At 46.2% G+C, this 19,481-nt stretch overlaps 2 protein-coding genes across 4 annotated transcripts in view; one reads left to right on the forward strand and one right to left on the reverse strand.

Annotated features, from left to right (window-relative positions):
- The window catches only part of Znf597 (zinc finger protein 597), a 324,428-nt gene that overhangs the window by 167,097 nt on the left and 137,850 nt on the right, over nucleotides 1–19,481 (reverse strand). The window lies entirely within an intron of this gene.
- Nucleotides 10,762–17,679, forward strand: Znf263 (zinc finger protein 263). Of its 3 annotated transcripts, XM_075941725.1 has the most exons (6): nucleotides 10,764–11,419; nucleotides 12,502–12,682; nucleotides 13,131–13,204; nucleotides 13,480–13,603; nucleotides 15,104–15,220; nucleotides 15,665–17,679. In XM_075941725.1, exons 1-6 carry the CDS (start codon nucleotides 11,027–11,029, stop codon nucleotides 16,828–16,830), a joined length of 2,055 nt encoding a protein of 684 aa, XP_075797840.1. In that variant the 5' UTR covers nucleotides 10,764–11,026; the 3' UTR covers nucleotides 16,831–17,679. The 3 variants fall into 3 exon arrangements, with proteins under 3 accessions (XP_075797841.1, XP_075797840.1, XP_075797843.1); XM_075941726.1 differs by lacking the exon at nucleotides 15,104–15,220 and having other exon boundaries at nucleotides 10,762–11,419; XM_075941728.1 differs by lacking the exons at nucleotides 12,502–12,682; nucleotides 13,131–13,204.

Consider the following 19,481-nt stretch of genomic DNA (forward strand, 5'->3'; position numbering starts at 1 on the left):
CCAATGTAGCATGATTAATAAAAACCCAGAGACAGAAATTGGGGTTCAACCTGAAGGTCAGAAAAGCAAAACAGCCAGCCACTGGCTCTTACCTCTACCTCAGACCAAAATGGTAATCCTGCCTCCAGGAATCTCAGAATGAGACTGTGTGTGGGAACTGTCTCCTCCCATTTTATATTCCTCTCTAGTGCTGGGATTAAAAGTGTGCACTACTACTGCGAAGTTTGTATGGCAAACCAGTGTGGCTACTGGGATTAAAGGTGTGTGTCACTACTGTCTGGCCTGTAAGGCTGATTAGTGCCGCCGTTTGACTCTCTGAACAAATGAAATCTCACTAGAGCCTACCTCTCTCTGCAGTTAGTAATTCTAATCCTCACTGACTCTGTAGCACTATGGTGATCAAGTCTGTTTGGTCTGGAGGGTGAGGATGGTCTAAGACACCTAGTGGGGATGCTGGATTAACTGAGAGGAAAACTGGTGGAAAATAGGGAGGTAGTTAGTCCTGCCACTCCAGTGGCATCAAAAACACTGCAGCTGGGTGGTGGTGGCACACACCTTTAATACCAGCATTTGGAGACAGAGGCAGGCGGATCTCCTCTGTGAGTCTGAGGCCAGCCTGGTCTACAGAGCCAATGTCAGGACAAGCTCCAAAGCTACACAGAGAAACCCTGTCTCAAAAAACAAAAAAAAATGTACTGTGGTCAAGCTGTTTATAGTAACAGAGTGAGGCTTTAATAAAATCCAAGTACACAGAGGAAAAGAGAAAAATGAATTCTGTTGGAGGGAGTTTGTATAAGCTCCAAGTGGTAGCTGAGAGGCAAGAGAGAAGCCCAGTGGGCATGGAGGATCTGTGAGACTTCCAGGATGGAGCTGGGAGGAGGGAGAAGGCCAGAAGCCCAGAAGGGCTTAAGGAAGTTGTGGGCTTAGCAGGTAGCTCCTAAGTGGAGAAGGAAGGAAATAGGGAGGGTTCCAACGGAGGGAGAGGAGGAGATGTCTTAGTAACTAGAGAGTTGCCCCCAGAGTGGGTACCAGAGAGTGTAGTGGGCTCCAGCAGCAAGAGGGAGGACATTCGCTGAGTAGGGTAGGAGAGATGGTTGGTCAGAGTAGGTGGAGGAGAAACGGCTGAAGAGGTGGACTCAAGAATTTGGAATCAAATACGGTAGTTGGAAGAAGCCAGCAGAAACAAATGACCCATACACACCTTAAGAGAGCCCAATCGGCTGCTTGAGTCAGTTTGAGATGTTGAGGTGTGAATATGGCTGACATATCAGAGTAGCATTCTCTCCTAATGCTACCTGCAGAGAGAATCTGGAAGGGGCAATGTTTGGAGACCCCTTGTGTTTTAGGAGACGGGGCAGGTGGTGAGGAGAGGGGGCCTGCAGGTTAACCTTTTTCATTCGTGTCTAAGAAGTTCAGCTGTGGCCAGAGCACACAGGCAAGGTCCCATTCTTGGACAGTGTTTCTATTTGCTGATGAGTATGCAACAGGCATAAAGTAAGGTCCAAGTTAGTGACCCAGGAACCCAAGGGCATATCCCTCCTTTTCTGTAACCTGGAGAGACAAGGGGTGCCTTAAGTCCAGACATAGGGCTGGGGCCTGGAGGGGGGCCTGCTGAACCTTATGAAGTGATGTGGTAATAGGCTCAAGAAGGGATTCATGTGAGGGACAATGACTGCCACATACGGGAATGGGTGAGATGAGAGGAAGGAATCCAAGAGCAGAAGGAGCTGGCCATCCCTAGGAAAGATAGAATTTCATCCTCGATGGTGGGAATTGAGTGGCTGAATTGTTTTCTATCTAAGGTAATGGCCTTGTGAGCCGGAGTGAAGGTTAATCCCAGAGAAGTAACCTGAGGAGTGGAATCTGGGCCTCAGAGGGTGAGACCCTATGTCCCTGCATGGTCAGAAAGTTTAATAATGTAGAGGTGTTGTCTAGCTAATCTGCAGGGATGGATACAACAAAGCAGATGCTCTGTGTGTTATATAAGCTTGGATTTAGGAAGAGACAGAGAGAATAAACCAGAGGCCAGAGCCTGGTCAAATAGATGTGAGATGTTCCAGAAGCCCTGCGGTAGGACAGTCCAGGAGAGCTGGGAGGAAAGATAACCAGTGTGGGAAGTCCTTCTGTATATATGTTGCATTTATTGCCTAATGAATAAAGCTGTTTCAGCCAGTGGCTTAGCAGAAAAGAGCACAGAAGGAATTCCAAGCAGATAGAGGAGGAAAGAAGGCAGAATCAAGGAGACGCCATGTAGCCACCAGCCAGAACCTTGCCAGTAAACCACAAGCCTCGTGGTAAAATATAAAATAATGGAAATTTAAGATATAAGAGCTAGCTAGCAATACGCTTAAGTGATTGGCCAAGCAGTGTTTCACTTAATACAGTTTCTGTGTGGTTATTTCAGGTCTGGATGGCCAGAAACGAATGAGCAGTCTCTGCCTACAGAGTCCAAGTAAAGGCAAAGATTTCTGTGACTGAGGATCAAGAGGTATGGAAAGGAAGGCATCCCTGAGGTCTAGGATGGAGAAGGGGAAGGTGGAGGGGACAGTATAGGGGTTGGGTACTACAGGGTGAAAGGGAACCACTGCAGAGTTGATAAGTTGGAGATCCTGAACCAAACAGGGTATTTTTACTGTGAATATAGGGGTGGAGCCTCATACTCCCCTGAGGCTGTAGATAGAGAGTGGGTATGGAGCCTGGGTGATCTATTTGGTGGGGTTTAGTGAGGCTGATAAGGCTGTACCCCTACTCTGACAACAGAGGAATGGGAAGGAGAGGCGGGTCCCTAAAATTCCATCAGGACTAAGTAGGTGGCCCTAGTGTCCAGAAGGAGAGCGATAGATCACCTTGATACTGTGATGACTGCCTGAGGTTCCCAGTCAGAGACGGTGGTAGTTGGGCCAAAGGATACCCCTCAGTTGTCCATGGCCAGACCTAGGAAGTCAGCTGAGGGGTGACCTGGGCTTGATGTCCCCATGCCATGAGGAATATGGGGGCAGTAAACATCCCAATGCCATTCTTGATGGGAGTGAGGTCACACGGCAAAGTCCAACCTTTCCAACCTTTGCAAAGATGGATGTCAGCCACTTCCTGATGGGGAGAAAGCAGCTAAGATGGCGGCAAGCCACATGTTTCCTTTAAGATGACCTTGGCTTTGATTTTTAACTATCAACCCAGGTGTTATGAGTTTTAAATGAACCCTTTGTTACAGATCTTACAGGTTTTAATTGAAAGACCCCCAAGGTGGGCTGCCTTTCAGTCTGGGGAGACCCTCCCAAGAATCAGCGAGGCCACACGTGCGGATGCAATCAGCAAGAGGGTTTATTCGGGTACACAGGTACCTGGGGCGTAGTTGCTCGGTTGACTAGCGCACCTTCCAGTTGTGACAGTGGATTTTTTATAGGGTAGGGAAGCAAAAGCGCGGGAACAGAAGCGAGATGCATAGTTACAGGGTTCTGATTGGGCAATTTAAATAAGGCTCGGGTTCAAACTGAGTACAATTACGCGGTTTCCAAGAAATCAGATATACATGCTGCCCTGGCCTATCTAGGGTGCAATTCTTCTTTTGGACCCCAAGTCCCCTGCTGGCAGTCCAGATGGTTGGCCAGAGATATCTTGCCTTGCTCAGCGCCCCTGCTGGCAGTCCAGATGGTTGGCCAGAGATATCTTGCCTTGCTCAGCGCCCCTGCCCCTAAGCTGACCAAAGCCCTTATCTCTAAATTAAACTCCCCTGTCTTAGCTCAAACTTTAAGCCTTGTAAAATAGCGTTATTGCTGCTGTTAAATTAATGCTGTTAAGTAGGGGTCTTACATAATCATACTATGTTAATCAGGGTTCTCTAAGGCCACAGTATTTATGAATCTCTCTGTACACACACACACACACACACACACACACACACACACACACACGCACGCACACACACGCATGCACGCACACAGGCACGGGAGTGACTTACAGGCCGCAGTCTGACAATGGCTGGCTGGGAATGGAAATAAGCTTAGGCTTATTTCTGGCTAGCTCTTTTAATTTAAATTAACCTGTTCCTCTTTTATACCTTTTGTCTTGGGACTTTTTTTTCTTCTTTTTTTAATTGATTTTTATTGAGCTCTACATTTTTCTCTGCTCCCCTCCCTGCCTCTCCTCTCCCTTTCAAACCTCTCCCAAGGTTCCCATGCTCCCAATTTACTCAGGAGATCTTGTCTTTTTCAACTTCCCATATAGATTATATCTATGTATGTCTCTCTTAGGGTACTCTTTGTTGCCTAGGTTCTCTGGGATTGTGAATTGTAGGCTGGTTTTTCTTTGCTTTATGTCTAAAAGTCACTTATGACTGAGTACATATGATATTTGTCTTTCTGGGTCTGGTTTACCTATTCAAAATAATGTTTTCTAGCTCCATCCTTTTTCCTGCAAAATTCAAGATGTTATTTTTTTCTGCTGTGTAGTTCTCCATGGTGTAAATATACCACATTTTCCTGATTCATTCTTCAGTTGAGGGGCATTTAGGTTGTTTCCATGTTCTGGTTATGACAAACAAAGCTGCTATGAACATAGTTGAGCACATGTCCTTGTGGAATGATTGAGCATCCTTTGGATATATACCCAAAGGTGGTATTACTGGGTATTGAGGAAGGTTGTTTCCTAATTTCCTGAGAAATCATTATACTGACATCCAGAGGGATTGTACCAGCTTGCATTCCCACCAGCAATGCAGGAGTGTTCCCTTTACCCCATAACCTCTCCAGCATAAGTTGTCATCAGTGTTTTTGATTTTGGCCATTCTTATAGGTGTAAGATGGAATCTCAGGGTTGTTTTGATTTGCATTTCTCTGATGACTAAGGATGTTGAACATTTCCTTAAGTGTCTTTCAGCCATTTTAGATTCTTCTGTTGAGAGTTCTCTTTTTAGGTCTGTACTCCATTTTTATTAGATTAGTTGTTATTTTGATGATCAATTTCTTGAGTTCTTTGTATATTTTAGAGATCAGACCTCTGTCTGATGTGGGTTAGTGAAGATCTTTTCCCATTTTGTAGGCTGTTGTTTTGTCTTGTTGACCATGTCCTTTGCTTTACAGAAGCTTTTCAGTTTCAGGCGGTCCCATTTATTAATTGTTTCTCTCAGTGTCTGTGCTGCTGGGGTTATGTTTAGAAAGTGGTCTCCTGTGCCAATGCATTCAAATGTACTTCCCACTTTCTCTTCTATAAGGTCCAGTGTGGCTGGCTTTATGTTGAGGTCCTTGATCCATTTGGTCTTGAGTTGTGTGCATGGTGATAGATAAGGGTCTATTTTCATTCTTCTACATGCTGATACAGTTATGCCAGCACCATTTGTTAAGTATGCTTTCTTTCTTCCATTTGATTTTTTTTTACTTCTTTGTCAAAAATCAGGTGTTCGAAGGTGTGTGGATTGATATCTGGGTCTTCTATTTGGTTCCATTGGTCCTCCTGTCTGTTCTTATGCCAACACCAGGCTGTTTTCAGTACTGTAGCTCTGTAGCAGAGTTTGAAGTCAGGGATTGTGATACCTCCAGAAGTTCTTTTATTGCCCAGGATTGTTTTGCCTATCCTGGATTTTTTTGCTTTTCCGTATGAAATTGAGTAGTGTTCTTTCGAGGTCTTTGAAGAATTTTGCTGGGATTTTGATGGGCATTGCATTGAATCTGTAGATTGCTTTTGGTAAGATTGCCATTTTTACTATGTTAATTCTGCCTACCCTAATGCATGGAAAATCTTTCCACTTTCTGGTGTCTTCTTCAATTTCTTTCTTCAAAGATTAAAGTTCTTGTCATATAGGCTGTCCACTTGTTTGTTTAGAGTTACTCCAAGATATTTTATGCTATTTGTTTGCATTGGGACTTTTAATTTTTATTACCTTCTGTATGTCCTCCTCTGTGTCTGCTGGTTGACGGCTCTGGGCCTCTGTCTCATTCTATCCTCTCTTCCTCATTCTTCCTCCCAAGCTTAGATTTCTCCTCCTACTTATTCTCTTTGCCCACCAGCCCTGTCTATTCTTTCTCTGCTTAGCTATTGGCTATTCAGCTTTTTATTAGGCCAATCAGGTAGCTAAGACAGGCAAGGTGAAACAAATGGAACACATCTTTATATAATTAAACAATGTAGCAGGAACAAAAAGCAACACACCCTTACACAGTTAAAGTAATATTTACAGCATAAATAAATGCAATACATCTTTGCTCAATTAAAATAATAGTCTACAATAGCTGAGTGTCTTATCTGGTCTTCTGTGTATGGTGGGATCCCAAGAAGTGTGCTCCAGTGCCAGTGAAGGAATAGATATGCTAGCAGGTTAAGGACAAGCAGGCAAAGAGCAAAACCTTCATCTTTCCATTGTCCTTCCAGCAGGAGATGTGACCCAGATTAAGGGTGTGCCTTCTAGCCTCAATTTCTGCCTGGCCAATCAGCATTTATTTAAAACATGATTGACAGATTACAGACAATTCTCCCATACCATGAAAGCCCTGGTACCAGGTGCCAAGTCTCTCCTCTGGCTCAGACAGGCTAAATCCTGACCCGGTGAGTGTGCTGATGACTCATTGAATAGCTTGGTCCTTTTTTGGTCCTCCCAAAGTCCTGGGGACAACCACAACTACAGGTTTCAATGGCATTTCCCTTCTCTCTTGTCCATGGGAATGTATCTTCTATACCCTCTCATTCCCTCTTGGAATGCCTCTTAGAAAACCTCCAGCCTCTATACCTGGTGCCTGATGTGAAAGGACCAGATTTATTCTCCTTTGCAATCAAATTTAGCTTTAGATAATTAATCCAAAGGGCCACTTAATGGCACCCTAGATATCAATATTATTTGGTACCTTTACAAATGCTGTATGCAATCAGGGAAATGGAAAGACAATCCCCATTCCCTATTTCTCTTTTCTCCTTCTCCGCTCCAGGCCTTATTTTTTTTGTGTAGACTCACTACACACACACACACACACACACACACACACACACAGTGTAAATGTCCTATTTTTTTAAGTTATCATATGCTGCTCCACTTCAATTAAAATCTGGCTCTGGAGTTGAAGTAAGACTCCCCCTACTCTAGACCCAAGCATATTTGTTTGAAAGGTTTCTTCCAAAATGTTCAAAATATCTGTCCTGTATCAAGCAAGCCAGGAAGGTTTCTCCATCAAAAGCGCTACAACCCTGCTCTATTCTGCTCTGCTCCAGGCTCCAGAGAAAAGTTGTTACTTCTCTGCTGAACTCCATCCCTTCTAAAGTAGCTTGTCACCCGAACCTCATTCAAGAGGTTCATTAGGAGGAAAGAATTCAGGACTGCCTTGCCATGGTGGAAAAAGGCAGCATCAAACTGAACAGATACAGGGTTTATATGGGGCTTCTTAAGGGCAGAGTTTTTCCAGGGTGAAGATTTTCATCATGGGCAGATTTCAATCCCCTTGATCTTGGACAAGTCCAGACTGGCTAGGTTTCTTGCTCAAGGACTGGTTGGTTTTCTGCTCAAGGATTGGTTAGTTTTCTGCTCAAGGATTGGCTAGATTTTTGGTTGGTTTAGTGTTCAAGTTGGCCAGGGAAAGATTTGACTCTGGTTTCAGGGCCAAAGTGTGCTTCTTTCACTGGGCCTTTTTAGCTTTCTAGCTCTAGTTTTAGGGCCAGGGTTTGTTTTTTTTCCCACTGGCTCTGGTTTCAAGGTCAAGGTGTGTTTCTTTGGTTCTGGTTTCAGAGTTAAAGTGTGTTTCTTTCACTGGTTCTGGCTTCAGGGTCAGGGTGGGTTTCTTTTACTGGCTCTGGTTTCAGGGCCAGGGTGGATTTCTTTGGCTGACCTTTTTACCCTACATTCCCCCTTTTTTGTTGATTAATAAACAACCAGGAGTTGGAAAGGGGAGGTGTTATCATTAGACTACTTCCTGTTGAATTGGGGCATCGAGGTTCAATCCTGACCTTCATTGTCCAGATGTAACCAGGTGTTGCAGGTCTCTAGCTCCACAGCTAGTGGCTAGTCATCCTGTAACAGTAACTGGTTAAAGTCTGGTTAGAAATCTTTTGAATATGCTGCTGAAGGAATCTAGACAAGAAGTTTATAATGCAGGTCGCAACTAGTAGATTAAGAAAAGGAGGAGAAGAAAGGTTAGGAAGGGATCCATTGGTCGGAGGCATCAGGTTGCTTCTTATATTTTTGAAGGTCTGTCTTATGTTTTGAAGGTCTGTCTTATGTTTTGAAGGTCTGTCTTATGTTTTGAAGGTCTGTCTTATGTTTTGAAGGTCTGTCTTATGTTTTGAGGGTCTGTCTTATGTTTTGAAGGTCTGTCTTATGTTTTGAAGGTCTGTCTTATGTTTTTGAAGGTCTGTCTTATGTTTTTGAAGGTCTGTCTTATGTTTTGAGGGTCTGTCTTATGTTTTGAAGGTCTGTCTTATGTTTTGAAGGTCTGTCTTATGTTTTGAAGGTCTGTCTTATGTTTTTGAAGGTCTGTCTTATGTTTTGAGGGTCTGTCTTATGTTTTGAAGGTCTGTCTTATGTTTTGAAGGTCTGTCTTATGTTTTTGAAGGTCTGTCTTATGTTTTTGAAGGTCTGTCTTATGTTTTGAAGGTCTGTCTTATGTTTTTGAAGGTCTGTCTTATGTTTTGAAGGTCTGTCTTATGTTTTGAAGGTCTGTCTGAAGTTGTTAGATCTTATCTTCTATAGGATTTCTAAGGGCAGCTTACCTCTGGACATCGACAGTGATCTCTAGTTTGATCATGGAGAAAGAAATAAGGGACAGGTGTTTTAGAAATCAATTTAGGTGTTACAGGGACGAGTATCTCCTTTTGGCAACCTGCTGGTGAACCATGCAAGTGTCTGGTTCAGCTATTAAATATAGGCTTAACAACAGCAAAGAGGGGAAAGAAAGAAGAAATAGTTTCCCCTTCAGAACTTTGATTTACACAACACTTCTGGGACCCTCAGGACTCACTTAAGCTTCCACATCCTCAGAAACGCTTCCTTAGACCCTCAGAACTTGTTATCCTCAGCTTACTTAAACTTTCACGTTCTCGGACCTTTCTAACACTTTCTTGGACTCTTATGGCAACTGGGCTGAATTTTCACAGTAACCTCTCCTGGGCTCTCTTTCGGAATTTCAGTTCTGCCGTGCAGTACTAAGTCTTAGTTTTGCTCTAGTGACTGCCTCTGCTTGGGGAAGAAATCACAGAACTGAGCAAAAGGCAGGGTTATATAGAGTTTTTGGGGGGAGGGGTGATGGAACTTTTCAGGGTGAAGCTTTCCAGTGTTTATATTGGTAGAATTTCAAGTCCAGAGTTGGGCATTTTACTCTTTAGAGTGGGGGCAGGGTCTAGTAGTTGGGGCAGTTAGAATGTTCTATGGGTGGAACCTGGCAGTTGGCGGTCCTTGGGGGAGGGGCCTGGTCGCTCGCGGAGGGGCTTACAGTAAATACCAAAACAGGTTGGCAATTGATCTTAACAACAGTCCACGGGTGTTATCAGCCAAGTCTGCTTTCCTGACCAAAGCTTTTAGGTCATTAACCTTTCAGTTTGGGCTGCAACTGCATAGAGATGCCTGGCGTGCGCCAGTGCCCTGGGAGGCCACAAGAGGGCGTCAGATCCCATGGAACTAAAGCTACAGAAAGCTGTGAGTCACCACTTGATTGCTGGGAACAGAACCCAGGTCCCCTGAAGGGAAGTTTAAGTCTTAACTGATGAACCATCTCTCTAGCTCAACCTCACAAGCCTTAACAAGGTTTTTCTGAATGAACCTATACCTGCCCATGTGCTACATAGCGTCTGGATAAGCATTTGCCCTGACAGCCTTGTGGGCCTTTGTACCTGTGGTGAAACAAGGGCTCAGGATTCTACACAGAGTTAGTTATCCAAAACAAATTTTTAGTTCCACAGTCTAAGCTTTCGCGATAGGCTAGCTGTGTTATCTTGGGCAAGAAACTTATTAACTGATTCTCGATGCCACAATCACCGGACTTATAATAAAACCTATTTCATACAATTTCAGTAAGCGAGTACAGGTTTTCGCGACACACTCCTAGGATCTGCGGACTTCATCAGCTGTCACAGACACGTGCCATTCTTAGGCCTGGGCAGTTCTCTCTTCAAAAGAGAAGGGGGTCCGTCCTGGTGTTTCCTTCACATCTTCCCTCAGTTGCAGTCGGCGATCTTGCTCTCGCAGAGCTCGGCCATTAGCTCTGCGCTGGGAGAATGGCGAGAGAACAAGTCATACCTAGCTCTTTCTTCTGGGTCGACCAGCTGCCTAAAGTTGGAGGACTAGAGACCACCGCGCAAAGGGAGGCTAACTCACAGGCACCTAGATATGATTTACTTGATAGCTGGAACTCAGCTGGCTTGGGGGTGGGATGCTTGATCCACATCGCAGGCGCAGAAACAAACAAGGGCGTTCTATGGACTACATTTCCCGGCAGTCGCCGCGCAGCTCGAGCCCAGTAAGCGGCGTGCTGCAGGCTTTAGTTCTCTAGGGTGTTGCGACCGGCATTTATGGGCCCCAACATGACACTCTAACACAGCTGGATTCTAGTTCAGGCGTGGCTTAGGAACTTTGGCAAACTTCCTAAGAAAATCTGACCCACCCAGGGATTCCCACTCCTACGGCTTTCCATCTGGCAGCCACGCCCACTCTGTAGTCCCGCCTCCCGCCCGCAGGTGGACACTTTCTCCTCCCGCTCTTTAATGCAAATTTTCCCTTCTCCTTGGTCGGCAGTGAGTACGTGGCGAGACCCGACCCAATGGGAGACTGAGGAAGCCAAACGTAAATCGGAAGTCCGTCTCGCCCGGCGACCGTTGGCTTATGACGCCTAACTCGCGCGCTGGAACTTCCGCCACGGGCACCGAGGGCTAGGCTCTGTGCGGGCCCGAGAAGCCGGTCAGGTGGAGACGCTGCAGGGCTAGGGCCAAGATTTCTACCTGGGTTCTTCGGGCGGGGTTTGGAGCCCGGGCCCCCTCGGCTGCTGCAGTCTTGCTCTGCCGTTGTGCGGAACCTGGGCGGACGACGTAGCTGCTTTCGGGACCTAGGCGCTCTGGGGACATGACCATGGCTGCTGGCCCGGGCTCCCAGGAGCCGGAAGGGCTCCTGATCGTGAAGCTGGAGGAGGACTGCACCTGGAGCCAGGAGGTACCCCCGCCGGACCCAGAACCCAGCCCAGAAGCCTCCCACCTGCGTTTTCGGCGGTTCCGCTTTCAAGAGGCCTCTGGTCCCCGAGAGGCCCTGAGCCAGCTTCAGGAGCTTTGCCATGGGTGGCTGCGACCGGAGATGCGCACCAAGGAGCAGATACTGGAGCTATTGGTGCTGGAGCAGTTCCTGACTATCCTTCCCCAAGAGATTCAGAGCAGGGTGCAGGAGCTGCGCCCAGAGAGCGGCGAAGAAGCAGTAACCCTTGTGGAGCGTATGCAGAGAGAACTTGGGAAACTGAGGCAACAGGTGACAGAAAGAGCTGTTTTATCCGTAGCTTGACCGGGAAGAAGGGAACATTGTGCTAGTCTAGTTTTGTAGTCGAATATACTTGATTGTCCTGAGTGGACGTTACATGAGGAAGAGGGATTTTCGTGGTTTATCTGGAACATTTTCCTTCCAGATTTTCCCCATATGACGATAGTGGGCAGTGAGGAGGACTTTATTTCAGAGTGTGAGCGTCGCATAGTTAGTCCTGTCGTTAGTACTTTGCGACTTTGAGCAGACTACTTAATCTGTTTGGTCCTCTTTTTCTGTTGATAAAATGAAGATGCTAAAGTATTGTCTGGGGACAGTTTTGAGGGTCAGGAGAACAGTATGTCAAGTTTGTTTGACGCTGCTGCCACTGCTTTGAGATTTTATTTTATTTTTGTGCCAGGGTCTTATGTAGCCCAAGCTGACTGTGACTCACTGTGTAGCTCAGCTTGGCTCTGGACCAGTGGCGATCCTTCAGCTTGTTTCCCAAAATTCTGAGTTCTAGGGTTACAGGCGTGTGCCATCACACTTTGCTTTGCTCCTTCAAAAGGCAGATCCTAGCTGTGTAAAACCCAAGCTTAAACTCGAGGCAATCCTCCTGCTTCAACCTCCCTAGTTCAGGGATTACCACAGACATGCCACCACCCCAGGCTTATACTTAGTGGTTAATACCCAGTGTATCTTAGGCAAAAGTCTCCGATGCAGAATTGGATCTCTGTTAATCGAACTCTGAAAAACAGCCAAACACTGAGGCTTTGTGGTCACTGCCTGATAAGTTCGCTTTACCTAGTAGTGAATGGAAGCGCCCAGGAAAAGGGGGAGAGAGCGGAAGTCAGGAGCTTCAGAAGAGTATATTGAGGTGTGTGCTGGCAGTGGACCCTCATTTTTTCTCGCCTGCCTCTCCCCTGTTTTCTCAGTCACACACAATCTAAAGCCTTTAGCATTAAGCATCCTCTTGGCGAAGACCAAAGGGATGGTCCGTGGTTCTCTTCTGAAGGCTTGTCCTAAGAATCCTGTACTAATTTCCGTTTCTGTCAGCCCCGTTGTGATGATGAGTGATGTGGGTTGGTTCCCAGGTCACAAACCAAGGGCGGGGAGCAGAAGTGCTTTTGGAGGAGCCTTTGCCACTGGAAACAGCAGGAGAGTCACCGAGCTTCAAGCTGGAGCCCATGGAGACTGAGCGAAGCCCTGGCCCCAGGCTGCAGGAGCTGCTAGACCCCAGCCCCCAAAGGGACCCCCAGGCTGTAAAGGAGAGGGGTGAGGGGCAGTTATCTGGGCAGGTGGGAGGGAGGAGGGGCTTTGGGGTTGCCTCTGACCTTAGTAGAATGTAGTAGAGGTGCCAAGGAGAAAGAGTTTCTGAAGTTAAGGTTCTCAGATGTGGTTTAAAAAACCCAAGAGTGGTGGTGTGGGTTCTGTGAGGGGTGGGTGGGAGGAAAAGGGGACTCTGTTAGTAAAGCCCCTTTGTGTGGAGAACTGGCAGTTTACAGCTCGATGATTGATGTGGGGATGTGTGGCTAGAGAACTGTTGGTGGGGATGTAAGGCCGCCCTGTTACTTTAGATCACGCTATTACACCTTTGCTACCTTTTGTTTAATGTCAACCTAAAAGTGGAGGCTGGGTGCTGGGGAATGCATATTGTTTGTAATCCTCTGGGTTTCCAAGATTTAGTGCCACTGTTCTCAATTGTGATTTCTGTCATCTTCAGCATTATCTGCTCCCTGGCTCTCCCTCTTTCCTCCTGAAGGGAATATGGAAGATAAGGATATGACTGGTTCCCAGGTGATGTGGAAGTCTCATTGCCTCTCCCAGAACTCTCCTTTTCTCCTCTCTTTTTGGGGTGGGAGGTGCCCCTCGGCTACTAGGAGGATCTTTTCTTTCTGATCAGATACCTCCCTTAGCTTCTATGTCTTTTCAACCCATCACTTAGAGGCCTGGGACCCTTCCTCCCCCATGACGTGTGTCCTTGGCACTCCTGATTTCCCGCCTTTAACCGTAACTCTGCTTGAATTGTTCTTGCTGTGTGTGATGCTAAAGGAGATCTTGTGTAATTTCAGTTGCCCGAGAACTTCGAGGACATGGCGGTGTATATCTCTCAGGAGTGGGGCCATCAGGATCCTAGTAAGAGAGCTCTCTCAAGGGACGTGGCGCGAGATAGCTATGAGAACGTGGGCACGCTAGGTAAGATCTCTCTCTGGCTGGGATGCTGACGTGTATGACCAGGGTGGCCTGGTCCTTGGACACACATTCCTCCTGGCCATGAGCTCTGAGTTTTGTCAAGAGATTTTCCCCCCCTTCCCTTTGGCTCTGAAGTTTCTCCTGCTGTGGTCAGTGAAACATCTGCCACGTGGCACAGTTGAGAGACTGACTGGCATCCTTAGACCGAGTGTCTGGTGCTGGCACTGAAGGCAGAGTCTGAGCTGTAGAGAGCTTCCAGGGGCAGCACAGGCGTATCCAGTGACCACAGGCCACATCATATGTTCAGTGCCCTCCACTCTATCTGGCATCCACGCCCTCTGTGCTCCATTGGTATTTCTAAACGTCTTACAAAGACAGAAAGTCTAGGGCCCTGGCATTAATATGCCAGATTATTAGCTTTCCTAGCCTGTAAAAGTCCAGGAAGGGGCGGGGCTTGTAAATTTGGAACAATGTATACACAGTGTATACACAATGTAGGCTAGATAATACATTAATTAAAGTGTGTGTTGAACAATTGTGCACAGGTTAAAAATGATGCCAATAAAATAAGACAAACTGTTAGCCGAATGTAGGTGGGCTATATGTATTACATAGGTCCTCAGCTTTTCTGTGTAGATGAAATTTCTCATAGTAAAAAGTTGGAGGTGCTGGGCGGTGGTGGTGTAGTACTTTAATCCCAGCACTCCAGAGGCAGAGGTAGTCGGATCTCTGTGAATTTGAGGCCTGCATAGTCTACAGAGCGAGTTTTAGGACAGCTGGGGCTACACAGAGACCCTGTCTGAGGAGAAAAAGAAGTTGGAGGCAGTCTAAGCCAGCCGTGTTGTGTGTGCAGTGTGGTTGGTTGTGCTGAAGCACACACCGGGAAGACCTCACACCACATGTTTTCCACGCACCACGTTTACAGCTGTTAGAGTTGCGCACGCACTCACTACTCGTGCAGCGTTGCTGCACCGAGAGCCCCTCTGGGCTTTGCGTCCTTTTCCGCTGCTGTGCCAACTGACGGCAGAGACTGGTTTGTTGGAAATGGGCTCCTACTGGAGCCCGAGTGAGCGGTTTGCTTTTCTTTTTAGCACAGCCCGGGAAGATTTACAGGTTTTAATCTCATGGTCTTCTAAGAACTTCTAAGAAAACTGACTTCACGTTTTCTTCTAGAGTTTTACAGTTTATTTAGTTTAGCGCTATCTAGAAAGCCCACTTTCACTAAAGTGAGTTCAATCTCAAGTGGTCATCCCGTGTTCATTTTATAGTTACTTGAATTACAAATTGTATGTTCTCATTAAACAAATTCAAGTTCTTTGAAAATATTTAGACCCATAGTCTTCTAATTTCTTTTTCCTGGAGCATAACTACTGGGAATGGTTTGTTGTGTTTCCTGACCAAGATGTTTCAGAGTTAGAGTTGGTTTCTCTGCTGCTGGCAGGAAACAAGACTGTTTTCTCTGCGTGGTGAAGAGTGTGGTGATGTTTCTTTCATTGTGCACAGAATCTTGCATTCCTGGTCAGGAAGTCTTAAGCACCCAGGCGGAGCAAGGAGGGAAGCCGTGGGACCCTAGTGTGTCGAGCTACAAGGGAGGCGGGAGCCCCAGAGACCCAGTCCCAGGTGAGACGTGAAGACAGACGGCTCAAGAGGGCTCCCACTGTGTATGACACTTGGGGATCCCAGTACACGGCCAGTGCAGCACACTGGGGACAATTGCTTTGTCTCCTGCACACTTAGCAAGGCACATGAGGAGTGGAGACTTTACATTTGAGGAGGTCCTAACTCTTGGACTTACTTGGTACACTCTGTCTAGTCTCAGCTTTGATCCATACCGGAGAGGTTAAAGCTAGCTGGAAAGCAGGGTGGGGGCCTGCAGAGGGTTCTGAGACTCATCTGAGCCCTGCGTCTTGGAGTCTCTGCGCCACATGTTTCTCTGGCATGCTTTCCAGACAGGGACGGGGAAACTGAGCTAAGCTCTGTTCTCAGGGCCTCGCCTGTGAGAGGCTGTAGAAATTCCTCTTTTCCATTTTAAAATAATCTAGAGGTTTTTTTCTTTCTTCCTAGGGGTAGAAAAATTTGAGAACTCAGAAAGAATTGGTGCGTCTGCCTCTCCTGAAAGTCCCCATCCTCCAGTACTGCTGCCTGGCCAAGCCAGAAGGGAGGTGCCCTGGAGTCCTGAGCAGGGAAGACCTGATGACAGAGAAGAAGGACATTGGGGATGTCCCCCAGGGGACAAAATAGAGGAGCCCTTAGTGGGAAGCACAAGCTGTAGAGGACTGGCGCAGCCAAAGGACGCACCCAAGAAGCTCCATTTGTGTCCTCTGTGCGGCAAGAATTTCTCTAATAACTCCAACCTCATCAGGCACCGGAGAATACACGCGGCAGAAAAACTGCGCCTGGATGTAGAATGTGGTGAAGTCTTTGGTGGGCACCCACATTTTCTGTCGCTGCACAGAACACACGTGGGAGAGGAAGCCCATAAGTGCCTTGAATGTGGGAAATGCTTCAGTCAGAATACCCACCTCACCCGCCATCAGCGCACCCACACGGGTGAGAAGCCCTACCAGTGCAACGTTTGTGGGAAAAGCTTCTCCTGCAACTCCAACCTCCACAGACACCAGAGGACACACACTGGGGAGAAGCCCTACAAGTGCCCTGAGTGCGGGGAGATCTTCGCCCACAGCTCCAATCTGCTTCGGCACCAGAGGATCCACACCGGAGAGAGGCCCTATCGGTGCCGGGAGTGTGGGAAAAGTTTCTCTCGCAGCTCACATCTTGTCATTCACGAGAGAACCCACGAGAAAGAGAGACTCGACCCTTTCCCCGAGTGCGGGCAAGGAATGAATGACAGCACCCCCTTTCATACAAATCCCGGAGCCCACAGAGTGGAGAAGAAACTCTTTGAATGTTCAACTTGTGGGAAAAGTTTCCGGCAGGGCATGCACCTTACCCGACATCAGAGAACACACACGGGAGAAAAGCCGTATAAGTGTCCCCTTTGCGGGGAAAATTTCTCTCATAGATCCAACTTGATCAGGCACCAGAGAATCCACACAGGGGAGAAACCCTACACCTGCCACGAGTGTGGGGACAGTTTCTCTCACAGTTCCAACCGGATTCGCCACCTGAGAACCCACACGGGAGAAAGACCGTACAAATGTTCCGAGTGCGGGGAAAGCTTCTCTCGGAGCTCCCGCCTTACAAGTCACCAGAGAACTCACACTGGCTAGAAAGAGTGGTTTCTTTCTGCCCCAGTTTTGGCAAAAGTTGTCAGAAGTTGTTATCCAGAGCTGGTATTCTTTGCCCATTTGGTGTATTTTGCTGGTAACTGATATAAAGAAAAAGTGAAACTTATTTTAAGGGAGATTCAGAGGTGAAAAAGTAGCTTAAAACTAAGAGGTTCAGTCTCTAGAAGGAAGAACTCAAGTTCTTTGAAGTAACCTGCTCAGAGCCACTTTTCATTCTGTTTTTGGGTGCCCCTGCTTTATTGTTTGACTACAGTATGGTTTGGGTGTTGTGCTGATTCTAGTATTCCAGCAGTCTTGGGAATACAGGGACTTCAGTTCTCTCTTTATTTGTACATTTAGCAGGAGAGTTTGGGCTCCTGAGGCCCTTGAGTCAAAGAAGAAGGGCTATTTTTTCAGCTGGGAGACCAGCTGAAGGTCAACAAGACTGATTTTTAAGTTGCATCTTTTTGAAAGCACTGGCTGGGAAGTCCTGGGCAGTCTAGTTCTACCATTGCGATACCCCGCTGAGTAGTTTGTCAGGAGTGCTCATTGGCATATAAGGTGACCTCAGAAAAAAAGGGAACCAGAGGCATAGGAAGTCCTAAGGTAGAGTCTGCAGGTGAGCCCAGCATTTTACTGGTTAAATGGGTATGTGGTTACAGTGTTCCTTTCCAGAGACTGAGACTTTCTTCCCCTGTCAAAGGTGCACAGTGCTCTAGAGACATGTTTCTGGGTGGAAGATTCCGTGATTCCTCAGAAACAGAAAACAGATCCTAAAGAAATTAGGAATTGTGTCTTTCCCTGTTGAAAATGTTTGAAAGGTTTATAATAAATATCTCCCAGGAAACACGAGTATGTATGAGTCTTCATTGAGGACTTTTGCGTTGATACGTTTCAGACAAACTGCTCTTTCCTTGTGCAGGTTCTAACTAAGGTAGCTTTTGCTTGGTTGAAGCAAGGTATTTTTTCCTGGGTCGGACTGTTCTGTGTGAGCATAGATGTTTACAGTTCTGTTTAGGATGTTGCGTTCCTATGAAGTTTTGTTTGTTTTTTGTTTTTTTAATGTTTTAGGTTAGTATGTAAAAGTAATGATTTCATCACACGACTCTTAGTAGCTAGCTCTCAGGCTTTTTAAAGACAGGATATTTTTGTTTTCCAAAACTGGTTCCCAGGAAGGAATCTAATAATGGTCTTGATACAACCATTGGTCATTGGTGCAGAGATAAGAAGGGCACAATTATTCAGAGGTAAGCATTATGTTTTAGAAGGTGGGCTTGGGATAGAAATCATAGGGGTGTTTATCTTTTGATAAATCGGAGTCTGCTCAATCATTTCCTTGCCACCCAGACATGAAATCACGCAGAAACCATATTAATTACAACACTGTTTGGCCAATGGCTCAGGCATATTTCTAGCTAGCTCTTACATCTTGAATTAACCCATTTCTATCAATCTGTGTATCACCACAAGGCTGTGGCCTACCGGTAAGATTCCTAAGGTTCCAGCATATCCTCCTTCAGCAGCTACATGGCATCTTTTTGACTCTGCCTTCTCTCTCTCTCTCTCTCTCTCTCCCTCTCCCTCTCCCTCTCCCTCTCCCTCTCCCTCTCCCTCTTCCTCTCTCTCTCTCTCTGTGTATATGTGTGTGTGTGTGTGTATGTGTGTGTTATGATTTCCCACCTGGCTTTACTCTGCTAAGCCATTGGTCAAAAGAGCTTTAGTCATTAAACAATAGAAGCATCACATATACAGAAAGACATCCACATCAGACTATCATTACCGTATGCAGCTAGCCACAGCTGCAGTGGGTACACGAGTGAGTTACATCCAGAAGACAGCATTTTACAGCCTTCCTTCCCATCCTTCAGCTCTTTCTTCCCATCCTGTTTCACAGGTAAAGTAAGATCTTGTAAGTCAGTTGGGAAGTAGGTAGGCCAAGAATGTGGAGTCTTGAGTCAGTGCAATGAATAAGCAATCACTTAGGTTAACTCAGCAGTTCTCAGCCAGTAATGCTATGGGATAACACTCTTGTACACTGTAAAGATTTGTCACTTGTATTGGTCTAACAAAACCCAGGAAGGGAGTATAGGCAGGGCAACCATACTAGAATTCTGGGAAGAAGAAAGGCAGAAACACAGTCACCAGCCAGCCGCAGAGGAAGCAAGATGAGAATGCCTTACTGAGAAAAGGTACCTAGCCACATGGCTAAACATAGATAAGAATTATAGATTAAGTTGTAAGAGCTAGTTAATAGTAAGTCTGAGCTAATAGGCCAAACAGTTTAATATAAGCCCCTGTGTGTTTCTTTGGGACTGAACAGCTGCATAACCAAGTGGGACAGAAACTTCCAACTATACCCCATCGGGGGTCACATATCAGATATTATACATGTTAAATAATTACATTATAATTTATAGCAGTTGCAAAATTACAGTTATGAAGTAGCAACAAAATTTTATGGTTGGTAGTCATGAGGAACGGTATTAAAGGGTTGCAACATCAGAAAGGTGTAGAACCACAGGATTATCCCCTTTAACCTTCCCAAAAGAGCAAGAGTATCAGGCTGATGGGGGATACCCATCCATGATGTGAATATGTTTTATTACCATTGGTTAATAAAGAATCTGATTTGGCCAATAGCTAGACAAAATAGA

Source organism: Microtus pennsylvanicus, chromosome 11 (genome assembly GCF_037038515.1).
Source record: "Microtus pennsylvanicus isolate mMicPen1 chromosome 11, mMicPen1.hap1, whole genome shotgun sequence".
NCBI lineage: Eukaryota > Metazoa > Chordata > Mammalia > Rodentia > Cricetidae > Microtus > Microtus pennsylvanicus.

Excerpts from the sequence above, each read along its gene's own strand:
- Znf263 (XM_075941725.1), top strand. The coding sequence starts at position 11,027 with ATGACCATGGCTGCTGGCCCGGGCTCCCAGGAGCCGGAAGGGCTCCTG. Across the intron at positions 11,420-12,501 it reads TTGGGAAACTGAGGCAACAG|GTCACAAACCAAGGGCGGGG; the intron begins GTGACAGAAAGA and ends GTTGGTTCCCAG. Across the intron at positions 13,604-15,103 it reads TGAGAACGTGGGCACGCTAG|AATCTTGCATTCCTGGTCAG; the intron begins GTAAGATCTCTC and ends CATTGTGCACAG.